Source organism: Trachemys scripta, chromosome 18, assembly GCF_013100865.1.
Source record: "Trachemys scripta elegans isolate TJP31775 chromosome 18, CAS_Tse_1.0, whole genome shotgun sequence".
Taxonomy (NCBI): domain Eukaryota; kingdom Metazoa; phylum Chordata; order Testudines; family Emydidae; genus Trachemys; species Trachemys scripta.
In genome coordinates this window covers 2,196,620-2,209,499 of record NC_048315.1, presented here as the reverse complement: position 1 = coordinate 2,209,499, position 12,880 = coordinate 2,196,620, and the positions used below count along the sequence as shown (strand labels likewise).

The following is a 12,880-nucleotide window of genomic DNA, read 5'->3' as shown; positions in this document are numbered from 1 at the left end:
CCCCCCCCCCCCCCGGGCCCCTGCCCCCGGCCGGCCCCCGCCCCCCCCCCCCGGCCTGCTCCCCCCCGAGCCCTGCGCCCCCCTCCCCCGGGGCCCTGCCCCCGGCCTGCTCCCCCCCGAGCCCTGCGCCCCTCCCCAGCCAGCGCCCGCCTCCCCGCCCCCGCCCCCGCCCCCCCGGGCCCTGCCCGCACCTGCCCGGTGTCGCAGGCCGCGGCCGCCCAGCCCAGCAGCCGGGTCCCGCGGGGATTCCTCCATCCGGGCCGGGTCAGAGCCCGGCGGCGGGGTGGGGGGTGGGGGGTGGACGAGAGAAGTGGGGGATGGGCAGTGGGAGGGCCGGGGTAGGAGGGGTTGGACGGTATAGGGCAGTGGGGGGGGGGGCGGTACGGGCCTGGGGGTATGGGGCAGTGGTGGAGCAGGGGGCAACGGTATGGGTGAGGGGCTGGGAGGTACAGGGTGGGGAGGCTGGGGGGTAGGGGGCAGTGGGTACAGGGCAGCCCCTGGGATCTGCCAGGTCCCAGGATGGGCACGGTTCTGTTCTACGCCGTGAGGTCCCATGTGTAGCTCCCGCCCCATGGCTCAGCCCACATGGCCTGTGGGCGACAGGCCCTGCCCTGGGCAGACCCGGCCTGGGGGCCCCTGGAGCCGCCGCGTGTGGACTTTGTCCCAGCGCGCCTGGGAGAGGAGCCGGGGGCAGAGAACTTTGCCCATTGCCTTGGTGCTGGTGGCAGGATTAGCAGCTCCCGGCCCCAGCAGCCTTTCCCCTTCCCCACCCTTGCCGGCTGCCACAGAAGCTGCACATGCCCCCATGTGCCCAGGGGGCTTTCCTGCCCCAGAGAAACAGAATCCTCCCTCCTGCCCGGCCCCTGGCCCCCCAGGCGCTGCAGCGCGAGGCTCAGGGAGGGACGGGGTCTGTGTGCAGAGCGCCCCACTGAACGATGCACACAGACCCCACGCGGGGCCCAGGACAAGAGAAAAGGAAGGGTCGAAGGGCAGGTTCACAGCCTGAACCCACGAAGTCACCCACCAGCACTCAGCGCAGGATCGGGGCCTTAAAGCGCACCCAGGAACAAGGGCCTGCCCCTCCTCCTGGGGGCTGTGTGGTAGAGGGAGCAGGAGGGGGGTGAATTACCCCACCGCGTTGGGAGCCACCATGGGGCGCAGGGGCCTGCAGGGCTGGTACAGGGTGGAATGGCTCCCTTTCTGTGCCACTCGGGGGGGCAGCAGGCAGCGTGCTTTGCTAGGGAAAATTCCCAGCAGCCTAGGCCTCTCCCTGAGAAACTCTCCCCCTGCAGCCGAGCCGTGGGGCAGCATGCCCGCTCTGTGCCTGCAGCCGAGCCGTGGGGTGAGGCCCGAAGAGCCATGCACTCATTTCACCTGAACTCCCGTATGCCCATGTCAACGCCCTTCGCCTGGTCACTCCTGCGTGTGCCCCATTCCCTGCTTCCGGGCGGGCGCCTGGCTCCTCCAGGGCTCCAGCAGCAGCTCGGCCTGGCCAGGCATCTGCCCTGCTCGCCCACCCCAGGAACTGAGCCGCTCGTTCTCTGCATGAGGAGTGTGGCACCACGTGGGGGCAGGAGGCGAGCGCTCTGCCCCCCCCAGCTGGTGTGGAAAGAGGCAGGAATGCGTTACGCTGGGGGCCCCGCACAGTGCACAGGCGCTGGGGGCCCCGCACAGTGCACAGGCCCTGGAGGGCAGGCACCAGCCCCACAGCACAGATCAGCCACGGGAGGGGTGGGTTATTCAAGGCCTGATGTCCCTGCCTATGAGTGCAGACGTCAGTGTCTGGTGCCCCCCAGCCCCCAAGACCTGCTCTAGGTCCAGGGAAAGGCCAGTGCACCAAGACACCCCTCCCCAGCCCCCCATCGCCTCCCCCAGCCCCTGGCTGGAGAGAGGATCCTCAAGGCAGCTAGCCAGGGCCATGGTGAGAGCGCCCGGCAGGGGAAGCGTTAACGCTTGCACAACCCCCATCCAATCCGCGCACTCGCCCTCAAACAAATCCATTATTTGCTCTTGCGGAGCCCAGGCAGGGGGCTCCGGGAGACACTTCTTCCCCAGCTGGGCGAGGCACCTCATGCTGGCACTAGGGAGCCTTGCGGCCTGGGCCTTGGCTTTAGCCCTCCTCTGCCTCCTAGCCACAGAGCGCTGGGGGCCAGGCTGGGGCAGCTTGCTCCCCAGCCGCGAGCCGGGGGGTGCAGGCGAGGAAGACGACGGGGACGATGTCATTGGGGAAGAGGGGCCCGGGGCAGAGCGCTACAGACTCATCTGCAAATCCTCCGCCCTGGCCCAGAGCCTGCTGAGGAGCCTGCGACGGGGTGCTGCCCGGCAGAGCGGGCGCTGGCTGTGGAGGACCTGGCCTCAGCTCCAGACCATGTTCCAGCTCCTCTTCCCCCCTGCCCGCCAGCCCGAGCTGGCCCGGGAGCTCCTGCAGCTGGCTGATGGGGGCCTGGTTGCCCTGGACTGGGTCATGGGGCCCCGTGGCACCGGCAAGAGGAGTAGAGCAACCACTGCCTTTGGCACTGCCCTGGTGCTGCTTGTCCTCCCCAATGCCTCCGGGAAGGTCACCAGAGGCGTCCTGCACCTCTGCCTGCTGGCCCTGGAGCAGGGCTACAAGCCAGTCATCTTCAACCGCAGGGGTCACAACGGCAGCCCGCTTGCCAGCCTGAAGCTGCAGGCCTTCGGGGACCCAGCCGACCTCAAGGAGGCGGTGACGTACATCCGCATGCGGCAGCCAGGTTCCTCGCTCTGTGCCGTGAGCGAGGGCTCCGGCTCGGGCCTGCTCCTCTCCTACCTGGGGGAGTGCGGCTCCTCCAGCTACCTGGCTGCAGCATCTTGCATCTCGCCCGTGTTCAGGTGCCAGGAGTGGCTGGAGACCGGGTGCCCCTGGCTGTATGAGTGGAGTCTACTCCTGCATCAGAAACGAGGCCTCAGCAGGTGGGTACTTCCCCGAGCTCCTCCCCTGCTCTCTCGGCTGCACTTCTTCTTCTGGGGGCACCCAGGGGGCGGCAGGAAAAGGAACAAAGTTATTTGGCAGGGCTGGGGTGGTGGGGCAGGGGTGGTGTGGGGCAGAGCAGGGTCGATTTGGCTACCCCACCTCTGGGATCCCCAGGGGCTGCAGATCAGGATTGAGGGGCACTGGCAGGTCAGCGCATGGGCACCACCCTGCACTTTCACAACCACGTTAACTCAGGCCTGGCCGGAGCGGATGGATGCGGAGCCCGGGTGTGAGGGGATAAGACACGCAGCGGCTGTGCAGTTAGCTGGAGAGAGCAGGGAGCAAGCAGGCGGGAGCCGGGAGGCCCAACAGATGAGAGCAGCTCAACACTACAGTTCCTGAACGCTTGCTCCTCTGAGCGTGGAGTGCAGCCCTGCGAGGAGCCAGCACCAGCTGACAGCCCCGCTACATGCTCTGTGCCGCATGCTTTGTGGGGACTATGGGAGCGAGTGGGGAGCCCCCCGTGTCCAGCAGCAGGCATGTGTTGGGATTGTTAAAAGCAAAGTCACCTTGTTCCAACACCGACAGGCACATTAGAAATGCCCCAGACCCAGTTTAAAAGCTTCTGTCAAAACTCCCTGGAGCCGGGCAGCAAGGGAAGGGCTTGGCTGGGCGAGAGAAGCTAAGGTCACTGCCTCAGAAGTCCCAAGACAATACCCACCAGCCTGCCCGAGTTTGAAACAGCTTTGCTGAAGTTTTACCTCTCCGCCCAGAAACCACCACTCCTCTCTCCATGGAGATAGATCTGCCCTGGGGTAACTGCTCAGCCCAGCCACATGCCCCGCTGCGGGCTCCTGGTGCCCATCTGGTATACCACTGACTGTACTGGCACAGGTACAATGGTACGGCCCCCGCCTGGGGACACAGCGATACTGGTATAAAGGTGCTTTGCACCAGCCCAGCTAGTCCCGTAGGGGAGGGGAATAAGCTATACAGGTGTGGACACCTAGAACCCTCTAGAACTGCATTGACACCAGAGCTGTAACCAGAGTGACACCACAACTGCGTTATCCCGGGAGACAGTGTGTGTGTGTAGAGCAGGCCTTGGATGTGCTGGGTAAGGGCAGACGCACCAGCCATCTCAAAATCCTCCCTTCTAGGAGAGTCAAGGCAAGCAGCTTCAGAATGACAGCAGGACCCCCCTGGACCTCAGCTTCCCCTGGCCAGTCTGCTCCCGGGGGCACCTGATTGGGGTGATGTCTGTCTGCACTCATTACCCTGAGTGCCCCCCTCCTCCCCACTGCTAGCGAGAGAGCCCCAGCTGCAATGCAGCCTGGGGACGGACCATCAATGGACAATTCCAGGAACATAGAGAAGTCCAATGGCCCCAGGGGCTACCTCGGGGGGTGCTAGGGGAAAGAAGGTGCCCTGGGGAGGGAGAAAGCCATGCTCAGGAGCCCAGCCCAGCGGCAGGGGGACCCTCGTACTCCTGAACTGGATTGTTATTGTTCTGGGCTGCATGGAGTCCCTGACCTGCACGTGGGAGCCAGGGATGCCCTGCCCTTAGGGGTAGTGCAGTGGTGCCATACTCACCCGGGGGTGGTTGCGGGGTTCCTCATGCACAGCATGGCCCGCTCGCCCTCTCCCACACTGAAATGCTGCAGCAGCCTCAGCGTGCTGTCATGGAAACCAGAGCCATGGACGGGAGGCCAGGTGCTAGGATTCTCCTCGTCGCTATGGTTTCCAACCCAAGTGACCAAAATGACAAACGAGCGAGAAACTCGCCTCCTTTCCTGCAGCAGGGAAGAGCTGGACCCACAGAGCCCCCAGGCCACCCCTGCCCCAACAACAGCTGCCATGGGGCCCTTCTGATCTGAACGGGCAGGGACTGCAAAAGCAGAGGTATTCAACAACCACGTGCACCCGCGGCGCTAACTGGCTGTAGGTTTGGGTGGGACAGGCTAGAAGCAGGGCACCCTGGACCCAGCTGCACCCAGCTCCCCCGGGTGGGGCCTAGGGAAGGTGCAGAGAGGAGTTCAAAGGCCTTATGCAAACTGGGTGTGTCACGAACATAGGGGCGGATGCACACAAACACTATGGCCTAGCCAAGCATTTGTAACATGGCCCATCACCATGGTATCTAGCACCCCTGCCATGTTGTGGCTTCAGGCTCCCACTAAGCCAAACAGACTAGGCACTGGAGGTAGGATTCAGGAGCGCCAACCCCAGAACCGCTGCAGGGCAGTGCCACTAGCCACCTATGGCAGCCGTTGGACACGCGTCTCCAGCGTGAAACACTTGAGAAATCTGATAGCATCCAGCAGGGGGCAGCGATGTGCTGGTGAGGACACAGGCGCTCCATGTGAGTGCGCCCCTGCCTGTTGCCTTTGTCCCTCCTAGGTATGCCACTGCACTGGCAGAGGTTGTGGAGACAGGCAGGCTGTTCAGGAGTTGTTCGCTCCGGGAATTCGAGGAAACCCTCTTCTGCCAGACCAAGAGGCACCCTGTCACTTGGGACGCTTACTGGGATCGCAACGACCCCCTCCGGGAGGTGGATGAAGCAGCCGTCCCGGTCCTGTGCATCTGCAGCGCCGACGACCCCGTCCGGGGACCTCCGGCCAGCACCCTCCCCATGGAGCTCTTCCACAGCAGCCCCTACTTCTTCCTGCTGCTGACACCACACGGCGGGCACTGTGGCTTCCTGAGGGAGGGGTCCTGCTCCTGGAGCCACGAGGTGACGCTGGAGTACTTCACGGCCGTCGCGGAGTTTTTTCGCACGGAGGAGAGGCTGAAGGGGCTGCACCGGTACAGGAGGGGTATCCTGCAGAAGAGAGAGGCCTCCTCCGCCGCCTGCCACCTCCAGGAGATCTTCAGCTGGCAGAGGTCCTACACCAGGTAGCGCCAGGCAGGTGCTGCGTCTAGCACCTCTCCATAGCGTCCCTGGGAGAGGCTGTCCAAGGGCCATGCAGCACTGTGCAGTCACCCCCCAAAGTTGCACAGCCTTCCCCTTGCGCACTGCGCACACAGGCCCTGTCATCCCCTCCCCACAGAAGCAGACTGTTGAAGGCCCACATGGCTGACATGACTGGTGTGTTCCCACCACACTGGAAATGGCCCAGGCTGCGCACTGTCAGGGCTGGGCACGGCTCATTGAGCTTCCCCCTGTGCCTATGAAACTCCACTAGCTCATGCACTTCCCAGCGGCCAGCCCGAGCGCCCCCTGGTCAAAGCAATCTCCATCGTGCCCCTGCCACGGGAGGGCGCTGTGCTGCTGAAAGAACAGCGTTCAGGGGAGATGTGAAGCCCATGCCCTGATCCTCGGGTGCTCTCCACAGGAGGCGGCATTAGCTCCAGAGTCCTGGCTAAATCCCACCTTTCAAAACCTGCAGCAGACGCTCCATGTACTAAAATTACTTTATTACAGTTGATTTTTTAACATTTCCTTTGCTCTGTTACAAAGGATACTTACAAACAAAATATTACATACGACCTTATTTTCTCTTCTCTTATTTTCTGACAACTTGGTAACAGCTTTAAATGCACAATCTATACAATTAATACAGGTTATATATGAGCACTAAAGTATGTTGAACCAGAAGGATACCAGAATACGGACAATATACTGTACAATAAGCCTTATCAGTTAGTGCTTGTGGCATTTTCTACCAAAAGGAAAATGCACACCTGTAGACTCACCCATCCCAGCTGGTGCTAACAGAAAGGAAGGAGTCCAGTTTTCCTGTTTTAACCCTTGGTGATCCATCCCTGTAGAAATCGGGCTTGGAAGACTCAGGCCTCTGTTCAGTATAATGGCGTGGGCAGCACCCCCCGTGAAAGTGATGGCCGGCTCCTGGCCTTGCTTTGTCAAAGCCATGTTTACACCCACACCCCCAATGCCCCAGAATGAACAAGCCCTCTACAGGCCAAGGACAGAGGCTGGGGCCTTGGGGAAGAGTTGTTGGTCATGAGCTGAAGGTTGTTAGGGAAGCGGGGAGGGAGGGGGAGGAGAAGTAAACACATTACTTGGTGTCTGTGAACATCCCTCTTCCCACTCACGTTAGCAGGCACACAGCAAGGGGTGTAACAGCGACCCCACAGGCAGAAGCCGAGAGGGACACGGGTATTTTAACTCCCACTACCATTGTGGGAACCTGGCTACATGCTGCAGCCTTCATGCCAGCTGAGCGCCCACCGCAGGTCATGGCAGCTGTGCCTGTGTCCGGGCTGTGGCGAGAACACGTGGGACTTGGGGTAGCTCTGCAGCTATCTAGTTAAAGCCAAGCTTTGCCTTCATTTTGCAACCAACGCCAGATTTGTGCTGCTACAGGTGTGCGCTTGCCCTCCTCCCCATGAGCTACCTAGAACTGATAAGGTGACATTTTTATTTTCTTTTAAAGCAACTGACAGTGAAGCATTTTTAGCTGACTGGCAAAAGACCAGGCATTCACCCGGAAGCTGCAAATGGAAAATACACCCCCCACCCCGGTTCCCCCAAAAAGTGTGGAGGAAGAAAATCCAAGAAAGTAAAAAAGACAGGTTCAAGTTAAAATTTCTTTTGGTTTACACAATACTTGTGCAAACAAACAACCAAACAGAAGCATGCTGGAAATCATGAAAACAAAAGGGAAAGTGATATACAAAATGAAACATAGAAATAAGATATCTGGCTGACTGGTAGAAGAATAAATCATTCTGGGTTACAAACAGATTATACATTCCAGACGCTCCGAACTCAGTGGGGTAACTTCTGTTCAATTTGTTAATAGTTATGTTAGAATTCTCAAGTTTGTCTTTAAAGTCTTCATAATACAAGCAATAAGCTATTTTTAAAAATATACACTATACACACCTCACACAGCCTTCTCCTACCCCTCTTAATGCATGGTATGCTACCTCTCTTGTATACTAAACCAAGGGGGTTCTGACAGCTAATGTCCTCCTGGTAATCCGGCATTTTCATCATCACTGTTTGCCTTAAGTTTTAAATGGGTTAATGATTTCCGTGGAAGAACATAAATAGGAATTTTAGCAACCCAAGTGTTAATAAAAACGTCTTCAGCATTTACAATTTTCAAGTCGGTATAATTCTGTATCTGATTTTTAGTGTTACTGTATCTACATCAGACCCACCCCCCATTTGAGTTGGTTTGGTCAGATAAAGTGTCCCTCTTCCAAGCAAGATCAGGTGAGAGCTGAGAGGTGTTAGGAGAAGAAGGAAGGTTGAAGAAAGAAAGCAGTGGTTTTGATTGCCAGGAACCACACCCGCCACCCACGCCTCTCCATCTCTGCATTTCCTTCCCTCTTTGATCCTGTCAGTGTCTTGAAGAGTTCACATCCCAACAGCCTCCAGGGAAACTTAAATATCTTCCAATGACTGGTCTCCCTAGTGGTAATTTTTCTTTTCTTGTAGACCTCTAGCTCTCAGAGCTATTCCAGGGTTGCAGCTTTGCCTACGCCATGAGATACTCAGTGAAGGTGGGACAGGTGAGACAGATTATTTCATTCATATGCAATCCAAGGGAAAAGACTCTCTAATTTAGTAATGGGTGTTGAAAACAAAAACTACAATGCAAGCCAGCTGTAGCCTACAGCTCAACCACCTAAGCATCTGCCTGCAGGGGAGTGGGAGTACGCCCACCAGTCTGCACGGAGAGCCTGCTCGATGGCAGAAAACGGCCCCCCACCTCTGCATGTTCCATTCCTTGACCACATGCGATTTCTAGAACACACCATGCCTCGGCAATGCATTTAGTCAAGTGAAACTTAAGCAAATGACCATTTCCAAGCAAGAATTTGCCTCCAATGCTTTCAGGTGGCCCTAGTCTAACACTGATGCCAAGCCATGCAAACGCAGCGATTACATACTTCAGTTCATTAACAACTGTGTGCTCATTTCCAAACTCTGCTGAGCTCAGAGTTGCCATAGAAATGTGTTATACAGGCACTAAAAGCAGGCAACGAGCTTCATAAAATTAATTTCTTCTCCAATGGTTTACATGCTCTTTAGATTATCCTGGCATCAAAATCCTGTGTGTGTGTGTGTGCATCAAAATCCTGTGTGTGTGTGTGTGTGTGTGTGTGGGGAAATATGTATTTTCTGTACAATTCTTTAAATACAATAAAAGGGTGCTGTTAAAAGGGACAGAGAGAAATTGGGCTTTGTTTATGTGAGTTTCAACCCCAGAAAAAGCTCCAAGTCAACACTTCTATCCTTCGCACTGTCCACATCACCGCACTTTGCATTTAGACTGAAAGGGCAGAGGTTTTGCATACACGCATCTAAAACACAGGGGACCCAACTTAAACGGTGAATATAGAAGATATGGATCAATCATATTTTGTTAGTTCCAGAAGCATTTCCACCTGGGCAGCAAATTAAGCCATTATTCTCCTTTATCTTCCCCCCCACCCCCATCCTTACGATATTTAAGCATGAATCCTTAGTGTCACACGGGCAACTGAAGGGGTTAGATGCAGGCTGCGCGACAACTGGCAATGACAGTAGCTCCTCTCTAGTTGGCACATACTGTATCTATAAACTTTAGTACAAAAACTTAAAAAATACAGGAACTAGGTCAATTTGTTAACTACATATTTACAGATATTACAATATTTTCACTCACAATCATTAACCCGATTGTCAGTGAAAATGTGAACAGTACACGTTCTGAGGTACCCGTACCGGGAGGGGGACAGGAGATACCCCTGATTTTGTGCACATTGGGGGGTGGTAACTCCCGTCTCTCATTGGCAGACTACCGACAGACTTCCAGGCTGAGCGTGTGGCTGCAGAGGGGCTAACCCCGGATTTACAGAATATGGCTAGATGGCAGAGAGGTGGGGTAAATGTACCTCCAAAAGCACAAGCACGCCGAGGCCCACAGCTTGGGTCAGCTGCTTGGTTGCTGCTGTATGCGTTATTTATCCAGCGCTCTCTAGCTGAGCCAGGCTTTCTTCCTCCAGCATTTAGCCAAGGGTTGGGAACGGGGTATCCCAGGCACATGAGTGACCCTGACAGGCCCAATTGGTTGAGTTCTGTTACACAACAGGAATCAGGGTTATCTGCCTCTGTCTCTCTTTTGGGGTAATGTTTTAATAAAACCACTAAGTCAGCTGGCTTCTTCCCAGATCTGACAGCCACCTGCACCCCTCAGCACAGTCTCGCAAACATTTCTCCACTGGCTCCAATGGAAACGAATCCCGACAGTGCAAACTCAAACGAACACAGCAAGACATACATCAATCCCAAGTTCTTGCTACAGGCACCTAACTTTCTTAAGGACACAAACCCCACTTCTAGGCTCACAATCTGACTGGAGTCCAGGAGAGGGGGGTGGAACCGTGCCATGGTCTTTAAACCAGGAGCATGGACAGTTTTAAAAGAACAGACACTCCTGCTGACAGGGTAGGGAAGCCAAAAGCTTGGAGAGACTGAAAAAGAAAGGTTACAAACCTGCTTTCAAAGGAACCACACTGCTGAGAGTAACTATAACCCACAGGAACAGGTGTCTGGGGGCTTCCCTTTGGTATGGACACACCACCGCCATGAGGAAGACACACCTTATGTGTGGCATGCTGTTACGCTCGCAAGATCTGAGACTGCAGGAACATGCCCCACTAACAAAGAGATGCCCTTCATATGTGCAACTCTGACCTGACACATGCAGGAACCGACACCTCTCCCCAAACTGCCAGACGCCTCACTGCTATCCAAGGGTGGGGGTGGGGTAGGGGGAGGAGAGATGCCAGGAACCTGAAGGTTTCCAGACCTAGAAAATCAGGTTCTAAGGGCTGACTCTGTCCAGCTGTTACCCCATCACTCAGAAGCCTGCAGCATTACATGGGCACACAGAACTGGCATCAAGGATGAAAATGATGCTGTTCCCAGCACACAGTCCATTGGTGGTGGGGAACCAGACTTAGAGACCCGTGTCCATGCTCTGGAAGGAATGGGTGGGGAGAAGGATAAAGAATGAAGCTAATAAGAAGTAACTTCACAGTTTTATCTTATGTTTTGGCCTTAGCTTAATGCACATGGAACAACAACAACAAAGGTGCAGAGAGCAGAGTTTATAGTTCGTGGCAGCTGATCCCCAGAAATGTAGAAGGTTAATGAAGACTATACGGGGTTTGTGATCTTTTGAGATGAACTATGCCTAGGGATTCTGAGCTCAGACTGCAGAACATTTCACTCTTACGTACCACTGCCTTTCCCCACAGCACACTGACTACAAGCATACTGCAAACAGCACCAGTAGCTCCCCACGCCGCTTCCCTCGTGCTATGCAAACTTGCTTTCTGCGCTGCCTTCTAACTTCGCTGTACCCTTCACGAACGCTCTTCCCTCCTTTCACATACCTGCAGCAGCTACAGAACCCTCCAACATCCCGCACAACGCAGGGCAGGATTTAAACCAGCGCTTGCCCACTCCATTCAACCCTTGTGCACTTCTGCTCACATCCTCCCCCTAACACAGCCCTGCTGCACAAATTGTCCTGTCAGCTTATCAGCTGAGGGAATGCTAAGTGCCCTGACAGAAATGCACAACATGAGTTGTGTGCGAGCATACACACACACACACACACACACACAGAGTATATAAATATACACAAATGAGATACCATTAGATAGATCTCCTGAGAGATGTGCGTATTTAACAGAGTAACAGTAGATATTGGTATAATACAATTTATTTTCGCCAATAAAGAGTGGACAGGATCAAGGTTTTGAGTTCAACAGGCCATTTTCCCCTTTGTGATAATAAGCAGTATTATTCCAGTATCCACCATCGTGTACTCTGTGCAGGTTTTATTGACAACGTGCAACATTCTACTTAATCAAAGTTAACTGCGGCTGTACTGAAAGTACAGCAGCTCTAGTCTGCCCCAAGGCAGGACTTGTAGATAAGACGTATCCGCGGGGAGTTCTCCATTCAATGTTGTGTTACTGTACAGTACCGTGTTTGTTTTTCAACCCCTTGGAAGTTTACAGGGTTAGACTGAATGCAGGTGAAAGTTCCAGTGTTGTGTCCAAGGAATTAAGTGCACAACAGTCAATGGGAATGGGGGAGGCGGCCTCTGTTTTCCAGAAACCACAACAAACAAAGCTCATGTGGTCCCTTTCACTGATTTAATGAACAAAACCAGAAGAAGTGTAATATGATGAAAGAGGTGAAAAATGCCAACTCTCCTGCTATTGCCCCTCTGGACTAAACTTTAATCAGAGTTTAAGGTCTGTGTAAAAGGGAACAAACCAAACACACAGAATAATATATTGTAGGTGTCAAGCTGGCACCAGTATTTTAAAATACTGTCATAAAAATTGTAAAGTAATATTCACAGTCATTTTCCCAGTGTTAATCCTCACATAGAAGATGGAAAACTAGCATCTTGCTGAGACACTGGGAGTAGTTTTCACAATTTACAGTATTTTTAAAGCCCTGGTTGGGGCGTGAGTGAGGGGGTGGGTACAGGACAGCGCGGCGGCGAGAGGGGGCGGGTGGGTAGGTAGGTACAGTACAGCGCGACGGCAGCCTGAGGGGGCGGGTGGTACAATACAGCAGGACGGCGTGAGTGGGCGGGTGTAGTACAGCGCGACGGCAGTGTGCGTGAGGGGGTGGGTACAGTGCAGCACAGCGGCATGAGTGGGTGGGTACAGTGCAGTGCAGCGGCGTCGTGAGGGGGCGGGTACAGTGCAGCACAGCGGTGGTGTGAGGAGGCGGGGGGTACAGTATAGCACAGCATCAGCGGGTGTGGGGGGGTACAGTACAGCATGGTGGTGCAAGAGGATGGGTAAGGAACAGCCCGACAGGGGCATGAGAGGGCGGGTGGGTACATGTCAGCATGGCGCTGTAATCAGGGGGCGGGTGGGTACAGTGCAGCATGGCTGCGGTGTGAGGGTGTGGGGGGATACAGTGCAGTGCGTCATCGTCGTGAGGGGGCGGGGGGG

At 55.5% G+C, this 12,880-nt stretch overlaps 2 protein-coding genes across 3 annotated transcripts in view; one reads left to right on the top strand and one right to left on the bottom strand.

Annotated features, from left to right (window-relative positions):
• LOC117867444 (basic salivary proline-rich protein 1-like) overlaps nt 1–1,639 on the bottom strand; it is a 6,128-nt gene extending 4,489 nt beyond the window's left edge. Inside the window, exon 1 of one of the 2 annotated variants that reach the window (XR_004643411.1) lies at nt 192–288. Coding sequence is in view for 1 of the 2 variants with exons in the window: in XM_034752469.1 (XP_034608360.1) it covers nt 1,375–1,547 (173 nt within the window). In the remaining variant the exon portion in view is untranslated. Of the gene's footprint in view, nt 1–191; nt 289–1,374 lie in introns of those variants that run through there. The other variant, XM_034752469.1, reaches the window with a different exon arrangement.
• Nucleotides 1,640–1,662: 23 nt separating this feature from the next.
• ABHD15 (abhydrolase domain containing 15) lies at nt 1,663–9,184 on the top strand. The gene is made up of 2 exons (XM_034752467.1): nt 1,663–2,931; nt 5,333–9,184. The coding sequence occupies exons 1-2, from the start codon at nt 1,751–1,753 to the stop codon at nt 5,829–5,831; spliced, it is 1,680 nt and encodes a 559-aa protein (XP_034608358.1). The 5' UTR covers nt 1,663–1,750; the 3' UTR covers nt 5,832–9,184.
• The last annotated feature ends 3,696 nt before the right edge of the window (nt 9,185–12,880 follow it).

What these genes read in the sequence shown, in the direction of transcription:
- ABHD15 (XM_034752467.1), top strand. Translation starts at nt 1,751, where the DNA reads ATGTCCCTGCCTATGAGTGCAGACGTCAGTGTCTGGTGCCCCCCAGCC. An exon ending in CAGAAACGAGGCCTCAGCAG is followed by an intron (nt 2,932 to 5,332) that starts GTGGGTACTTCC and finishes TGTCCCTCCTAG; the next exon opens with GTATGCCACTGCACTGGCAG.